At 35.2% G+C, this 17,086-nt stretch overlaps 1 protein-coding gene across 1 annotated transcript in view; it reads left to right on the forward strand.

Annotated features, from left to right (window-relative positions):
* Nucleotides 1-430: 430 nt before the first annotated feature.
* LOC144447079 (agmatinase, mitochondrial-like) overlaps nucleotides 431-17,086 on the forward strand; it is an 18,281-nt gene continuing 1,625 nt past the window's right edge. Inside the window, exons 1-8 of the mRNA XM_078136983.1 lie at nucleotides 431-515; nucleotides 4,379-4,615; nucleotides 6,945-7,070; nucleotides 7,358-7,545; nucleotides 9,766-9,966; nucleotides 10,891-11,035; nucleotides 14,828-14,922; nucleotides 16,562-17,086. The exon at nucleotides 16,562-17,086 is cut by the window's right edge and continues 1,625 nt beyond it. Coding sequence (XP_077993109.1) covers nucleotides 4,423-4,615; nucleotides 6,945-7,070; nucleotides 7,358-7,545; nucleotides 9,766-9,966; nucleotides 10,891-11,035; nucleotides 14,828-14,922; nucleotides 16,562-16,669 — 1,056 coding nt within the window. The 5' untranslated portion in view covers nucleotides 431-515; nucleotides 4,379-4,422 and the 3' untranslated portion in view covers nucleotides 16,670-17,086. The remainder of the gene's footprint in view (nucleotides 516-4,378; nucleotides 4,616-6,944; nucleotides 7,071-7,357; nucleotides 7,546-9,765; nucleotides 9,967-10,890; nucleotides 11,036-14,827; nucleotides 14,923-16,561) is intronic.

A 17,086-nucleotide genomic window follows, 5' to 3' on the forward strand; every position in this document is an offset into this window, starting at 1 on the left:
TCATTTGACTAATTGATTTTTGTGGTGGTGATATATTAAAACATTCCCTGGCTAGTTTTCTCTTTCAACTGTATATAATTAACTCTTTATTGACGAAATAAGGACATCTTGTCCATTCTTCTCCTCTTATCAAAATAAGAGATTATCTTATCTAAATAAATCAATACATTCAGATGTAGCCAATACCATAAAACTTCCACAATTTCATTCATTCATTCATTCATTCATTCATTCATTCACACACACCATGAGGTGTTTTTACATTGAGGATAACTAATTAATCGATTACAAACACAAATGGCCAATTCAAACATCAGTGTTGTTTGATCATGGAAGCACAACCCACGGGTTATGAGCATTGCGCCCTCTACATTTTAGAACCTGACGTAATTCACAGACATCGTATCGACCATGACGTCACCTTGCAGTGAATAACCCTGGAATAACTGTTGTGTCATAGACTGTCCCCCTGGAGTTCATACATGCGTGTACAAGGTTTCAAGGTACCGCAGGAGGTAACGTAAAATTTCTTTTAAAAATTGATCGAAATCTTCACATATTCTACTATTTCTAGTCTGGTCACATTGCTAGTTCTGTGATTCGGCGAGGTCACCCCCGGGATAGAACCCCGGGGCCGGGGATAGAATCTAAAATATTCTTGAAAGCAAGGGGTTACCGCACAGGCATTTGTTTCCCGAGTTATGGCTCAGAATATTTCTATCAGAATACAATAAAATGACGATAATATCGTTAATATTGACGTATTAAACCAACACTGTATGAAAGGGGTAAAATTACACATGTTTCTGTGATCGCGCAGTTTCACTAAATGCGAAGGAAGACATTTAGTGAAACTGCGCGATCACAGAAACATGTGTAATTTTACCCCTTTCATACAGTGTTGGTTTAATACGTCAATATTAACGATATTATCGTCATTTTATTGTATTCTGATAGAAATATTCTGAGCCATAACTCGGGAAACAAATGCCTGTGGGTTACCGCCTGCTAGTCCTGCTTGCATGCGGAGTAATCCGGGACTCTATTCTGACTATTGTCCCTTAGAGTCAAGTCAGTAATATAGACTCGTGCACCGTCATGTAAGCAGGACTAACCGCCTGCCAGCTCCGTACGTGACTGAATAAACACCGCTGGCACTCGATTCTCGACATGTCAATTGTCATGTGGGACACTATAATGTCAGAATCTAGCCTAGCTGCAATAATTGTAGCGTCTTGTTGCGGTTTTGTGGTTTTTTCGTCTGTTTTGGTGACTTTTTAAGTTTTTGTGTTTTTGTGTTTAACCCGCACCTAGGTGCGGGTTAAACACAAAAACTTAAAAAGTCACCAAAACAGACGAAAAAACCCACAAAACCGCAACAAGACGCTACAATTATTGTAGTCCTGCTTGCATACGGAGGAATTCGGGACTCGATTCTGACAATTGTCCCTCCCCCTTCCCTTACGGAGTCAAGTCAGTAATACAGACTCGTGCACCGTCATGGAAGCAGGACTACAATTATTGCAGCTAAATCTAGCCTAGCTGCAATGAAGGTGTGAGTAAATATCGGTAAATGTTGGTTAATAAGACATGTAGACTGTAGTTTTTGTTTACTGATTTCTATTACAACCACCAGCAATGTATTTTTTCACAACGGTGTTGAGTTTTATTCACCTGTTGACTACACTCGTCATAGCCTGAGTGCTATTAGGGGAGAACCATTTGATTTCTGGGGGGGGGGGGTTATGGAGGATTTTGAGAAAAAAAAATTTGTTTCCAGGTGAACCAGAAAAAAAAATTTTGATCCTGTAATGGCTTGAGAAAAAAAAATTGTCTAAAAGACAGAAGTGAAAAAAAAATTTGTCACAATGCACCAGAAATGAGCAAATTTGGAAACTCTATTCTCATGTATTCTTTAGCGGCGCGCACATGTTTTTAATACAAGTATAAATTCCTGTTTTTTTCCTGCACTTACGGTATCATTAAAGCATGCACTATATAGCTCTGCTTTAAACCCAAGTGCACACAAGTTTTCCTTTCCTTTTCTGACCCAAGAAAACATACATGCTGCAACATATTGGAATGGGTCACATTACACATGCAAGATATTTTCTTCTGGTTCCTGGTACTACTATGATGGCTTAAAGGAAAACAATTCACAGGGGTCAGGAGTACAGCACTCCCCAGATCAGTCAGCTCCTCAGGGATATTTTACCAGTCATCTTTTGTACATACAAATTTAAGTAGCAGAAGTATGGTTGGTGGACGGATGTCTTTCATACCAACTGCTAATTCTTCTACTTGCACAGAACAAGTTATTTAGAGGTACAGTTGTGAACCATTGTGACGTGGTACAGGTATGAACAACGCATTACAAACTTAATGACTAATTAAAAAAAAAATTTGCACTGCTACTCCATTTGAAAAAAAAATTGATGCAGGACTGACAGAAAAAAAAATTGCTGTCACTCTGACTGGAAAAAAAAATTTGCTCCCATACCTACTTCCTCCATACCCCCCCCCCCCCCCCCCCGAAATCAAATTGTTCTCCCCTTACAATGTCCCCTTATGAGGTCACAAAATCCCGTGATCTAGGTGGGACCAGAAATACCCGAAAACTCTCGAAGTAAATCCGAAGGGAACTGACTGAAAAAAGGTCATTTTAAGGTGTTTGCAGACACTTTTTTAAAGTTTTAAAACCAGAATACATTTCACAAACATGTCGTGTAGCAAAATAGCAATAGTGAATGTGAGCATTTTGAATCACCTTTTATAACCGAAAAACTGTGACAAACTTCGGTTAAAAGACAGAACGAGAAAAGCTCAAAGACAGAAGAAAAAACTTCAAAATCAAACTATTAGACGCTACAACATTGCAGCAAAATCAAGTCCAACTCGTCTCAAGCTCAAGCACTATCCGTATGTACGACGATCGATTCTGTTGAATGATAAATAGATAGATTATGTAACCACATCACTTAAAAGTTGTCCTAGTGATGACAAATGGGTTTTTGTTTTGGATTTTTTATTTAGAAAACAACTCGACTATGTTTTCCTACTTGAAAAAAAAAATGAAAACAGAAACCAAGTCCTTGTTTGTTACTCAATAAATTGCCAAAAACCAAAATATGTGTAAAATGTTTGTTATTGTATGTACAATAACAAAATTTTCAGACACTTTCTAACGTGTTGTGTAAAACTACAAGCATTGACTTGATTTACTAGGTATGTTGTTTCACATTCTTTTCTGTACTATGCATTCAACTATTCTAACAATGCCAGAAGACAATCCTAATGCCATAGAAGACATGCATCAATATTAACATTATACAGGGTTTTATTTAATATTGTTTAACTTATTTTCACTTGAATATTCATTATATTCAATATAATACATTATAAAATATGCTTTAATGTATTATTTAGCAAGAAGTGATTTTCAGGGAACAGCACATATAGCTCGGCAGGCTTCCTTCCATGCCTCTTTTCTCAGACAGACCCATCATGACTAGGGGCTCAGACTTCCTATAGTGGTCTGAGATAGGGGTCAAGGATACCATCAATATTTATGGACATATTATGAGAGACATCAGCACTGAATAGTTATGTCATTGTGTGATCAAGGTTCATATAGTAGACAGACAAAATGTCACATAGGCTTCTAACTTGCCTTTCCAAAGGCTTCTAACTTACCTTTCCAAAGGCTTCTAACTTGCCTTTCCAAAGGCTTCTAACTTACCTTTCCAAAGGCTTCTAACTTACCTTTCCAAAGGTTTCTTATTTACCTTTCCAAAGGCTTCTAACTTACCTTTCCAAAGGCTTCTAACTTACCTTTCCAAAGGCTTCTAATTTACCTTTCCAAAGGCTTCTAACTTACCTTTCCAAAGGCTTCTAATTTACCTTTCCAAAGGCTTCTAACTTACCTTTCCAAAGGCTTCTAATTTACCTTTCCAAAGGCTTCTAACTTACCTTTCCAAAGGCTTCTAACTTACCTTTCCAAAGGCTTCTAACTTACCTTTCCAAAGGCTTCTAACTTACCTTTCCAAAGGCTTCTTATTTACCTTTCCAAAGGCTTCTAACTTAATTACCTTTCCAAAGTAACTATATTTTAATGTCCTGAATATTCATTGTTAACCTAATATATATGCATACACACTAACGCCCATGAAGTAATGCTGGACCACTGCTAGGTATTTTTTTTTTAGCAATTTCATGAAATTCAGCCCTGCCTCAGCCCAGCTTGGCGATCGGCATGCATCAGCCAACTTTGGTCCAAAGGATGTTCTACAAACAAGTTGTCCTTAAAAATAATGCAAAGTGTATAGGTATAAACCTTGATTTCACAGGAGCAAATCCATTATTTTCTTTTCAAATGCAGAACTTACAGAACTTAACAACGTAGGTAGACAGAGAGATAAAATTATGGCACTTCGACATTCATTGTTACTTTGTCTGAGACGTGATGCAAGTGTCAAGTGTCGTGAGTTAACGAGGACCCTTACAACCACACCGACAGCATGTAGGAAGTTGAATCAACCCATCTCAGGTAACGAGCTGGCAAGGGCTGGTGGCATTGCATCCATGTGCAGACTACCCATTCAGGCAGATGTCGAAGGTCAGTTGTCATAGTAACATATCGTTCAAAGCACATCATTGATCCTATTTTTAATTTTATGTTATCAGTAAAAACCTGCACTTAGCAACTGAGACATTTTTTTTTTTACATCATAGTAACCAAAGATATATTCACTAAAAATTGGTCAGTTACTTACAACAAATGACATTGTATCTGTTAATTAGTGGGTCAATATTATTTGTAGGTAGTGTTGTTGCAAGTTTAATTTAAATAAATCTTGAGCGAAAGCTAGGTTTTGAATCTGTCACAGTCTGTGTCGGTCACTATTTTGAAATTGTACTAGTTTTCACTGGAATAGCATTTTTTGATTAGACAACCACATTATATTCACTTAAGAGTGCTAAAATACCAATAATTAGACATTGTCCATGTTTTTTTACATTGCATCGATCGTAATGGTGTGACCACTATAATTTTCATCATGGTTTACATCATATTATAAACATTCTGATGTCACACTTGTGAACGTTCGTTTAGGGGAGGGAGAGGGGGTCGAAATGATGTAAAAGCATTTAGTTGCAGACCGTGTACGACATTGTGTGATCTTCCCTTATTGTGTAAAATGTACATTTTCTTGCTGGTTTCAGTATTGCACTGCATCGCAAGTATAGAATGTGCCTATATATCACAAAATGGATCTATAAAGTAATGAGTGGTGTAAGTGTAAGTACGTCCTACTATAAAGCGTTTTCCATAGCATTAATTTTTTTTTTTTTTTTTTTTATTTATTCTTTTTTTAAATTTTTTTTTTTACTTTCTTACTCACAAAAAAACCCCAAAGAAGGCTTTCTTTTAATTAATAGGTAGGCTTTTTAAAAAAAAAAATTAATAATAATCACTGTAATAATTATAATTATCTTAATTTATACTGGATAGTTCTTTAATTTTCGTAAACTTGTCTCCCAAGAAGTCTAGTGAGGCCCAACTCTCATGGGTTCAGTGTTAAAGCAGGATGAAACCACCAGGGAAACCTACATTGTTCGGTATAGAGTCAAACGGAACAAAGAGTCTTTTTATTTATAGTACGGTAAATGTCACCATGTGACCTGGATTTGAACCCTGACCACAGTAAAGACCACATTAAAGAGGCAAGTGGTTTTAACCACTCAGCCATGGAGACCCCAGTGATGAACTTCCACAATCATGAATATATTCCCTTTCAAATGTTTTGTAAAGAAGGGTTATAAAAATACAGAGACGTGTCTAGACTGATATTTAATGACATGCCAACATGTAGAGCTGCTAATTTATTCGTATACATGCAAAAAGTGTGTTATCCCAACTGAGCATGCCCAGATGCAAAGGATTATGGGATTATTTATTGCTGTGGTGATACTTTGTGCAACTACAAACTTTTCAATGGCAAATTATGTACATTTTCTACCAGTGTCAGTTTATACTCCTTTACACTTACACCCTGGCTAATATATCAGTTTGGCCATCAGTCGCTTTATTTGTAAATCCAATCTCTTAGTACAGTATGCCCTCAATGGTTACATAATAATATTTTCCACACTGCAAAACTAGCCACTTTATTAATATTATACCAGTGACCTTAGGTGGGCTTTCATGCACCATTTGTGAAATTCGTAACCATCAAGTTTGGGGCATAATGGTACAAGGAGATTGCACTTACAAAACATAGGAATTACCCGGTAATAGTCAAATTGATATCAACAGGCAATTTAGCAAAAGTAGTCAAGCTATGAGAAAGTCTCAAGTAAGTTTAATACACAGACACACAAAGAACCTTGTAAGATTTGAAAAAAAGAGAAAGAAATGTAATGTGATAATGCTAGACACTCCGATCATCTGCCAAATGTTTATTCCACAAACCCAAGTACAAAGTGTTGTCGTATGGCGGGTATACATTCTCACATGCTGTATCCCATCTATGGAATGCACTGCCATTGGAAAACCTATATTAAAACAAACAAAAAACCAGCTAAACGCCTTCAAAAGGAACTCACAGACATATCTTTTCTCATTCTAACTGTACAATTTGCCTCTGAACTCTATATCACAGTGGAAACTGGCGCTTTATAAATTCACTGATTGATTGATTGATTGACTGATTGATTGATTGATTGATTGATTGATTGATTGATTGATTGATTGATATTAAAAATAAAAAGCACAGTCACAGAACAAAATTTCAGAATTTTAGAAATTATCATTCTACACCTGTTTTGTTCAGAAAATAAATAAAGATTACACCATTTACTACATAACAGATACTAACTTCACAGGTCAATAAGGTTGTAGCTTTTGGAATTTATACAGATATCCCTTTCTGTGTTCCCAACAGGACTTGACGTTTGTTTTGTTGGAATTCCGTTAGACATCGGTGTTTCTAACCGAAGTGGTACAAGGCTAGGTCCAAGACAGATACGAACAGAAAGTGTTATGATTCGGGCGTGCAATGGTGGAACAGGTCAGTCAGCTCGTATCCAACATTTTATCAAAGTCATAAAACTGAGTTTGTGCTGTAGACGTTTCTTAATAAAAAATTTGATTCATTGAGTGGCAGTCAACAACTTTCCACTGTATACTGTTCCTTTCATTCAGGTGCTGCACAATTTGAGTAATTTTCTACAAGTAGCTGACATTGGTGATGTTCACATCAATTTATATAATTTGATTGGTACACTATATCAGTTATACTACAGTGCCATTGGCATATTGACTATAGCTACTGTTCCCATTTATTCATTCATTCAGGTGCTGCACCATTTGAGTCACTACAAGTAGCTGACATTGGTGATGTTCACATCAATTTATATAGTCTGAAGAGAGCTTGTGATGATATCCGTGAATTCTATAAAAGCAAAATAATGCCATACAACTGTAAGCCATTAACCCTGGGTGGTGACCATACACTATCATATCCAGTCCTTCAAGCCATTGCTGTAAGTTGATATAATAGGACAGAACCCCATGACGCGCGAGTACAAGTGTGGCGTACTCGGGGGTACTTGTGCCCGTACTTTGATGGGCGTTAAGTGAGTGAAAGTGCAGCAGAAAACACTGCAAGCAAGAGTGCAAATACTCCTGAGTATCCACACTGGAACTCACAAGGCATGGAGTTCTGTTATAATTACATATGTTTATCAGAAATGGCAAATTTCCATAAAAATCATACAGTGTGATCACACATAATTTCACATGTAGTGAACAGTCGCGTCCTCATTTGCACATCATTTGCATGCAGGTATGCAATAATGTTTTCAATATTTCAGTGTAGTGAAAATACCACTAGTATGCATAACACACCAGTACCAGTAATCTATGGTATGTATGTATGTAATAAGACGTGTATGTTCAGAAATATGCCAAGACTTGCATCAAGTACGTACGGGTAGTTACTTTTGTGGCAAGCTAAAACTGAAGAACACCTGTGTATATGTATATAAAATACTGTAGCCATTTTTTTTGGTGCTTGATTCATTTTAGCTGAAAATGTACAAATGCTTTCTCCATGGAAATAAGTTCCGCTAACATACTTTACAAGTTGTCATATTTCTATATTCAGATGTTGTGAAAGATGTCAGCTACAGCTGAACTGAATACAGTGAGTCGACTAGACGAGTTATTTACAAGTAGTGACTACTTTCCCTTTGCACTGTCCGCCAACTTAAAGTGCACACAACGCATCCTAAATTGTACTAAATTTTTCACGTGCCAAAATAAAACATTTACAGTAATTCATTTTAAACTAAGACAAAATGAAGGAGACAGTGACATGTTAAGGTTGTTAGAATACTGTACTGGGAATCAAGTTGAAAATGTGGTCGTTACAGACTTTCGTCAGTGTGAAAGTGCTGTCACGTAAAAGGTTCGGTCCAGTGTCTTCAGATACTCAACCAATTTCACTCTCTCATACATCAAAAGGTTGTCTGGCTTTCAATTATCAAAGGATTTCAATGAATTAAAACATGGCCTTTTGAGCTTGTATGCTGGTACACCTACATACTAAACAAAAGCAAAGCATCAAACTTCAAAGAAAGTCTACACAAAGACTCCATTGATACAATAAAAAGAATATTCAAATCATAAAGACTCCCTAGTTACAATAAAAAGAACATTCAAATCACAAAGACTCCCTAGTTACAATCAAAAAGAACATTCAAATCACAAAGGCTCCCTAGTTACAATAAAAAGAACATTCAAATCACAAAGACTCCCTAGTTACAATAAAAAGAACATTCAAATCACAAAGGCTCCCTAGTTACAATAAAAAGAACATTCAAATCACAAAGACTCCCTAGTTACAATAAAAAAGAACATTTTAGACATTTACACAAAGATTCCCTACAATCACAAAAAAAAACAAAAAAAACACTCAACATTCACTCTAGAACCTGTTAAGGTATAACTAAAACTCCTGCCATGACTTGAACAGAATTTATTTAGATTCTAATGCAACCAAAATGTTACCCCATCAACAACTGATAGAAGATTTTATGTTAACATAATGTGACATTCTAACTATTCACCAAGTACACAGCCTAGTATAGATAACAGTAATACAGTTAAGAAAGGCCAATACCAATACAATATCATATGGTATTAAGGAACAGTCTACCTGTTGAATTACATCATCCTCCACTCTTGATGAATTCAGATAATTCAGAAAGATAAAACTACTCTCCTCTAGTGTGTACAGGTTTCATTAGTGTGTACAGGTTTCAGGTGCTTTCCACTTGCTGCTGATTGATTGATTGATTGATTGAGTGATTGATTGATTGATTGATTGATTGAGTGAGTGAGTGATTGATTGATTGATTGATTGATTGATGGATGGATGGATGGATGGATGGATGGATGGATGGATAGATGGATGGATGGATGGATGGATGGATTGATTATTGATAGCTTGATTATTGTGTCAAGATAAAAATATACAAATATATACTTTAAAAATACTAAGAGGTAAAAGTACAAACCAATGACATTGATTGATTTATAGCTTGACTGATAAAGTGATTGATTGATTGATTGATTGATTGATTATCTCAAGTGATTTAGTGATTGATTAATTGATAGATAGATATAATGATTGATTGATTGATTGATTATTAATTAATTAATTGATTGATAAGTTTTATATAAACATCGTTTTGTTGTAGGAGAAACATGGTCCAGTAGGTCTTATACATGTAGATGCCCACTCCGATGTGGCAGATACTATGATGGATGAGAAGATAGCTCACGGTACGCCATTCCGTCGATGTGTAGAGGAGGGTTTACTGGACTGTAAACGAGTCATACAAATTGGATTACGTGGAAGTCTTTACGATTCAGCCGGTCATAAATGGCAAAAAGATCAGGTAAAGTACTTGTATTCTAACCCTTGTAAACAGTTGTATAGAAATGCTGCTGATCAGAACATGGGTTTATCAGTGGTGGACTATTAAAACTGGCTTTGTAGGTGATGTCGACTGTAAGATACGTCATGACGTTTCACCCACACCGGCCTCCTCTCACAGGATTAGTTGGCCGATGTGCGAGGGTGCCCCATCCCGGTTTACCTTACAGACTATAGGTACTGTCCGCCGCTGATAAAAACGATGTTCTGATCAGCTACATTTCTAGAAATCTGTTTGCAAGGGGTTGTAAAAACATAGATTACAAACAGCTTTTTCCAGGATTTTGCAGTCTGTAGATAGTTTTGTGTAAGATTTTGTCTAAATGAAATGAACTAATGTGCCAGTGTACAGACATCAAATGCAGACATCAAAACATTGGCGCCTATGTGTATGCATCTAGTTGTAGTATGTGTAATGGTTTATTTCATTTAGACAAAATATAGCAAGAAATTGGGATCTCAGTGTAGAATATGCAGTTTCATTTTGCTATCAAATGAAGCCAGTGAGTGGTAACTTTAAATTGGTCCTGTAGACATACTAGACACAATGGTGGTATCAGAAAACCAATCAGAACAGAGCTAAGATTTGACAGTATTGACCAATCAGAACAGAGTTATGATATTTGACAGCATTGACCAACCAGAAAAGAGCTATGAGATTTGACAGCATTGACCAATTAAAAGATAGCTTTGAGATTTGACAGCATTGACCAATCAGAACAGAGCTATGAGATTTGACAGCATTGACCAATCAAAACAGAGCTGTGAGATTTAACAGCAGACTGAAGCTAATTGCAAAATTAAACACAAATTATACATAAATACCAAAATTTACTACATTTTGTGTTTTAAAAATGACTCAAATATCATTCTTTCGTTTTGCTAGGGTTTTGAAGTGGTGCGAGGAGAAGAGTGCTGGCATAAATCTATGACACCATTGATGGAGAAAGTACGCCAACAAATGGGAGATGGGCCAGTGTATATCAGCTTTGATATCGATGCCCTTGATCCAGCGTATGCTCCTGGCACAGGTCAGTTTCATATTACATGTATATGAAATAACTTGATTAAAATATTTGCTCTTTCAGTGGCATTGATTTAACGCATCAAAAAAAAATAAGTAACTATTAAATAAATAAAAAATGGCATACACAAAATGACTGACCAGACATATCTCATCAGGGTGGATTCTCAATTCGTTTGTTGCGGTATCTTTTTGTCATCTCTTGTGTTGACACAACCTTTTAATCTAACATGGCCGTGACATAAATCAAAATCAAATTCTGAGATGGCTGTGATGGCTTGTTGACCGTTCAGCAAGAATTTACAGACAATGATTGTACTCCCTAGTGTCAACCTAGATGTGTATCATCTCAGTGTGCAAGAACTATTTGTTCAGTATTTGCCATTTCAATTCCCCCACCCATGTCATAGTAAGATTCATAAATTATATAACCCACAAGAACACAACTTCTATAGAATCGATGTGCCATCAAATAAAAAGACAAAATTTGTTAAAGGTGAAAATTATAAAAAAGTTTGTTTTCTTGGCCACCACACAGTACTGTAATTTACCCACAACTCCCCTTGATTTGTACTGTTGAAGGTTGTGTTTCTAATAACTTTTTCTGCTCTACATATTAACAATAATGTAAACCATCTAAAAACTTATTTAGTTTTATCTATGATAAGTACGGTTAGATATTAGGCCTAAAGTTGCAAAATCATCATTAAAAGGCTATAGCAGTCCCAGTTCGCAGGTACTACAAATGCAATGATTTTGGGAGGCAAGTAAATGACAAACTGAGGTAGCCCTTCTCTATAAAAAGTTAACATGTAAATTTCCTTTGTCATTTCCATTGACAAAAATCAATATCTTTTGTATTTGGCTAACAGGTGCTTCGTGTCTCCTTGTCTTACTTTTATTCTTAGTGATTTGTTACACAATTGTTTGAACTTTTTACAAAATTCCTATCTCCTCTCTCAGTAATGCATGATTTTCAAAATCATTTAAAATGGGATATGAGAAGAATAGTATGCTTAAAAGTACGATTTCATACTTTACACAAATAGTCTACAGTTTTCTGTACACATGGGAGATATACCTGGCTTTGCTGAAGAACCTCCGATGATACAAACCAGAATGAATCATGGGATATCTCTAGTACTGTGCACCACATAGTAATGGATAGAAGAACACTGAATTTGGGCTGGTCAAAAGCAAAATGTTGTGTGTTTGGCGCGTCAAATTTGCTGGTAGGGCACAATGTAGTGGCATGTCAAATTTGGTGAGCGGGCACACTGTATAGAATAGAAAACAAAGGACAGTATCTTGGCCTAATGATAGTAGTGTGTATAGTCATACATATCACCATACCATAAAATACCAAAATAGTATCCATTCATTTGCTATTAATAGCAAGAATGCTGAGTGATGTGATGTACTCTTTCTCTTTGTACTGGTACTATTAATTACACTCTACCAGTAATAAATTTCTGTGATGTATTGTATAGTAAAGGGATGTGTTGGTGACACTCTGACCCCTGCCCCAGATTGTGCACTTTTCACATACCTCATTATAGTGGCCACGTGGATGATAATTTAGTATTTGTTTTGAATTTTGAATTCATAATTCCAAAAAAATTGTACTATATTTTCTTACTCGAAAAGACCTGTAAAATATCAACCAAGCACATACATGTTTGTAACTCAGTTCATTGCACAAAGCTATATAAAGATATGTAAAATCATGTATGTATTAGCATCTGTACAGTAAGTAATTTGTAAACAGAGTAGATAAACACAAATAATAACAACAAGTAAACACATATTAGAGAGCTGTTTATGAATATGATCATGTTTTAATGTACAAAACCAGTTTATCAGTTTTCTGACATTTTCCTACGTCGAAACTCACAGTTGTAGTCTGAACATAATGTATGGGGATCGATATATACATGCACAGACTTGATGTGACATGTGTTTTAATAGCAGATTTATTTTTTTTTTGCATTTTTTAGTTTTATACCTATCTATCTATCTATCTATCTATCTATCTATCTATCTATCTATCTATCTATCTATCTATCTATCTATCTATCTATCTATCTATCTATCTATCTATCTATCTGTCTATATCTATATATGTTGATATCTATCTATCTATCTATTCGACATATAGAGATAGATAGATAGATATGTGTGGATGGATGGATGGCTGGCTGGATAGATAGATAGATAGATAGATAGATAGATAGATATGTGTGGATAGATAGATAGATAGATAGATAGATAGATAGATAGATAGATAGATAGATAGATAGATAGATAGATAGATAGATAGATAGATAGATAGATAGATAGATAGATAGATAGATAGAGTCACTTAAATTTTTTAATTTCAATGAAAATATCAGTAAGAATTGATAGCAGATGTATGATACCATTGTTATTAAGTACCATATATGTTATAACTCTATACTCAGTCATAATACAGGTACTTGTTCTGACCTGTTTCTACATGCCACTACATGAATTCAATTGAGAATTACAAGCAGTGGACATTCTTGACAAATGGATGTTCATGTAATTTGATGTGTCTGATGGTTATCATTTTCAAGTGTACATTTATCACATGCTGACAAACATGGTTGAATTTATGAGCACTTGGAGTTATAAATGTATAGAAGTATCTTCGGGCAAAAAGGGTTCCAAAACAACGAATTTTATCAAATAAAAATATATTTTGTGTCTATTTTGTGTAAATTCATGCTGTTCTGTTAAACACACGTTCATTATCAGGCAGATTTTTTCAACTGCATTGCAAACATAGCAGAGTCAGCAGTGGCAATCTGAGTTCAAAGGTCAGACAGTTGTTTTTTAAAGGTCAGACAGTTTTTTTTTTATTCTATCAGACCTTTGAGTTCACTCCAGAGTCAATCATTAATGAGGACACTGACACACATATCATGGTATTTACTTTGTACTGACACTAGAGGGCGGTATTTGTTACCTGAACCTTTTTCACTCGGATGAAAATAATTTACATGTTATAGTTTAGTAGGAATCAATGACAATATCTTTGCATATCTGCAGTTGTATGAAGAATTGTCTTTTTGTTTTATGAGCATATGAGTCAAAATAAGGATTTCCTCAACATTTTAGTATCATATATTTACACAAAATAGTAAGTGAATGTTCTGCCAATAGCAAGTGAGACCAAGTAAAAAATATTGTGTATTTCTGATAACTTGACCAACCCTAGTTTAAGTCGCCGACCCTAAAACTTTTTGTACATGCAAAAAGGTAAAATTATGACAATTTGAATACTTTTATTTCCCTGCAGATTTTCTTGCCAAAGTATTTTTGGTTACTTTTTTAAAAATCAATTCCCAGAAACGACGTCTTTTCAGCCTATAACAGCAGTCTACGCATTGTGTTTGTCTACTTCTGAATCACATAATTGTCTTTGTTTACTTCTTTTACACCTCATCAACTGTTATGGAAGTATTATGATCAACGACTATCTTGTCCTTGGGTCGAAGTAAAAATAAAATGAAATAAAAATATTGGAAACAAACAATTTTTTTAATTTTTGCCTGCTAGTACATGTCCTGCACATACACATTTGCTCTAAAGTACTAAATAACAAGAACAGTATAACTGCCATAAATAGTAGATTGAGTGACAGGTTTGTTGAGTAAAAAAAAAAGTAAAAAATAAAAAAAAAGTATGTTGTCGGCACCACTTTAGACAAACTGTCCTGACCAGAAACAATTCCTTTTTTTTCCCTTTTTTATTTCTTTTTTTTTGCCATATCTAGGTACACCAGAGGTAGGTGGTCTAACACCAATCCAGTCACTAGAAATTGTGAGAGGTTGTAAAGGTCTGAACATCATTGGAGGAGACTTAGTTGAGGTAAGACAAAAATATGATTCTTACAGCTTGTGATGTTCAGGGACCCAGACAACGTAACTAATAGACAGTCTGTTAAAACTTGCATGAATTTTACAAACTTTGAACCTCAAGTTTGGTAGGAATTTGTAAAAATGGCACAAGCTGAGTTTATAAGCATTTTTACTGAAGTGAAAATACGTACACAAAACTCATTCAAACCATTCTAGTATAATATTACTGTCGATGTACGCCTTCTATAAAGTAAAAATTTGTGTTCTGGCATTGTTAGAACTGTTGATTGCATAGTAGGGGGAGTGGGAGTTCCTGTACATTTTTTGATAGGTACCGGGTATGGTAAATTATGTCATCAGATCGTTTTTTTTAAGTTATATCTTAATACCAGGTTTGAGTTCAGTCAATTACAAGTGATGATTAAGTATACATCAGTAATTAGAATAATTTGAGTTACTTTAATATACAGAAAAAATTTATACCCCAAAAACATATAAACTCAATTTGTGCTTCTTTAAAGTGGCCATATGAATGAGAATTGGGTATTTATTTTGGATTTTTAATTTATAAAACTATTCCATCATGGCTTCCTACGTGAAAAATAAATGTGAAATAATATATATGTCCCTGTTTGTAATGCAAGAAATTGCAGAAGATTGTCAAACATTTGTTCAATAACAAACTTTTTTTACTCATTTTTTAGCTTTTTGCACTGTATCAAGTTACAAACACGGCCTTGTTCAATGTTGTTTCACTTTGATTTTTCAAGTAGGAAGCCATTATAAAATTGTTTTGTAAATTAAAAAATCCAACATAGATACCCCAATCCTCATCCATATGGTCACTTTAACATGGTTAGGAAAGCTGTTATACTTGTGCAGATATCCATACCGTGAATGATAATTTTGTTGGCAACCCCAGTAACATAAGGTGAAATGTTTCTCAAAAGTGGCATTTGCTTTCCATAATTTCAGCATGGGGAACACTCAGTATCTCAGCAAAGAAACAACCATTGTGGCCAAGTTTCAGCCAAAATGCACGGCCATCAGTTTACTGTAATCGGGAAATTTTCACCGAAGACTTATTGTTGTTTATTTTGCTGGAAAACAAAAATGCAAAAATACATAGTGACTAAAATGCCTTCTTGTACATGAACACAAAGTACTAGTCTGGTAATTACTAAAAATAAGTAGTGACTAAAATGCTTTCTTGTACATGAGCACAGTGTCAATGTCTGGTAATCAGTAAAAATAAGTAATGACTAAAATTCCTTTTTGTACATGAGCACAGTGTCAATGTCTGGTAATCAGTAAAAATTAGTCTTTGAGAACTAGCTGAAGACTGTAAAAGTGCACAATTTTCTAGTAGTGAAAATATCTAGGTTTATGGTATTACATTTTAGCTATTTTGATTAGAGATGAAAACTTGACAAACTTGAGTTCCTGAATTCGTTTTACCAGACTGGGTGCCATCACACGATATTTCTTTTGAAAATGGCTACAAAGTGGTTGACCACAATATGATGATTAACATTTTTATTTTTGAGTGAAATATTCTTAAAGTGATTTGATTGGTTCAAATATTTCATTGTGAATACCGCTTTGCATAATGCAGTAATTTGTTTTATTTTTACATCTGTGTTTTCCAGGTGTCGCCTCCATTTGATACAACTGGTGTAACAGCATTGATGGGTGCCAACTTGTTGTTTGAAATGTTGTGTGTCTTACCAGGTGTGAAGTACCACCCAGTGCTGTAAACACAATCACTGTAGATGAAGCCATATGAGTACAATAGAAGCCAGTTATCCTGACACAGAATGAATGTTGAGTGTCACGACAAATTTTGTACCAACATTGCTGCATTTCATTTTCTGGTATAAACAACCAAATTTGTTCAATAAAATTGGATTCCGTTGAAGTGTCATATTTGGTACAACCAGACACACGGTGTAAATTGTAGTGTAGTGTACTTGCCACCATAGACTGTAAGATACATCATATTGCTCCGCCTTTACTGGTGTGTGAGGGCGCCCTGTTACGGTGTACCTTATAGACTGTTGGCACCAGGGAAAGCAGTAAGATGTAGTGTCAAATTAATGGCATCACAGGACATCAGGACACATGGATTTGTATCAACAAAATATAATATCCAGTCAGTACTACACATTGCACAC

This window comes from Glandiceps talaboti, chromosome 16, assembly GCF_964340395.1.
Source record: "Glandiceps talaboti chromosome 16, keGlaTala1.1, whole genome shotgun sequence".
NCBI lineage: Eukaryota > Metazoa > Hemichordata > Enteropneusta > Spengelidae > Glandiceps > Glandiceps talaboti.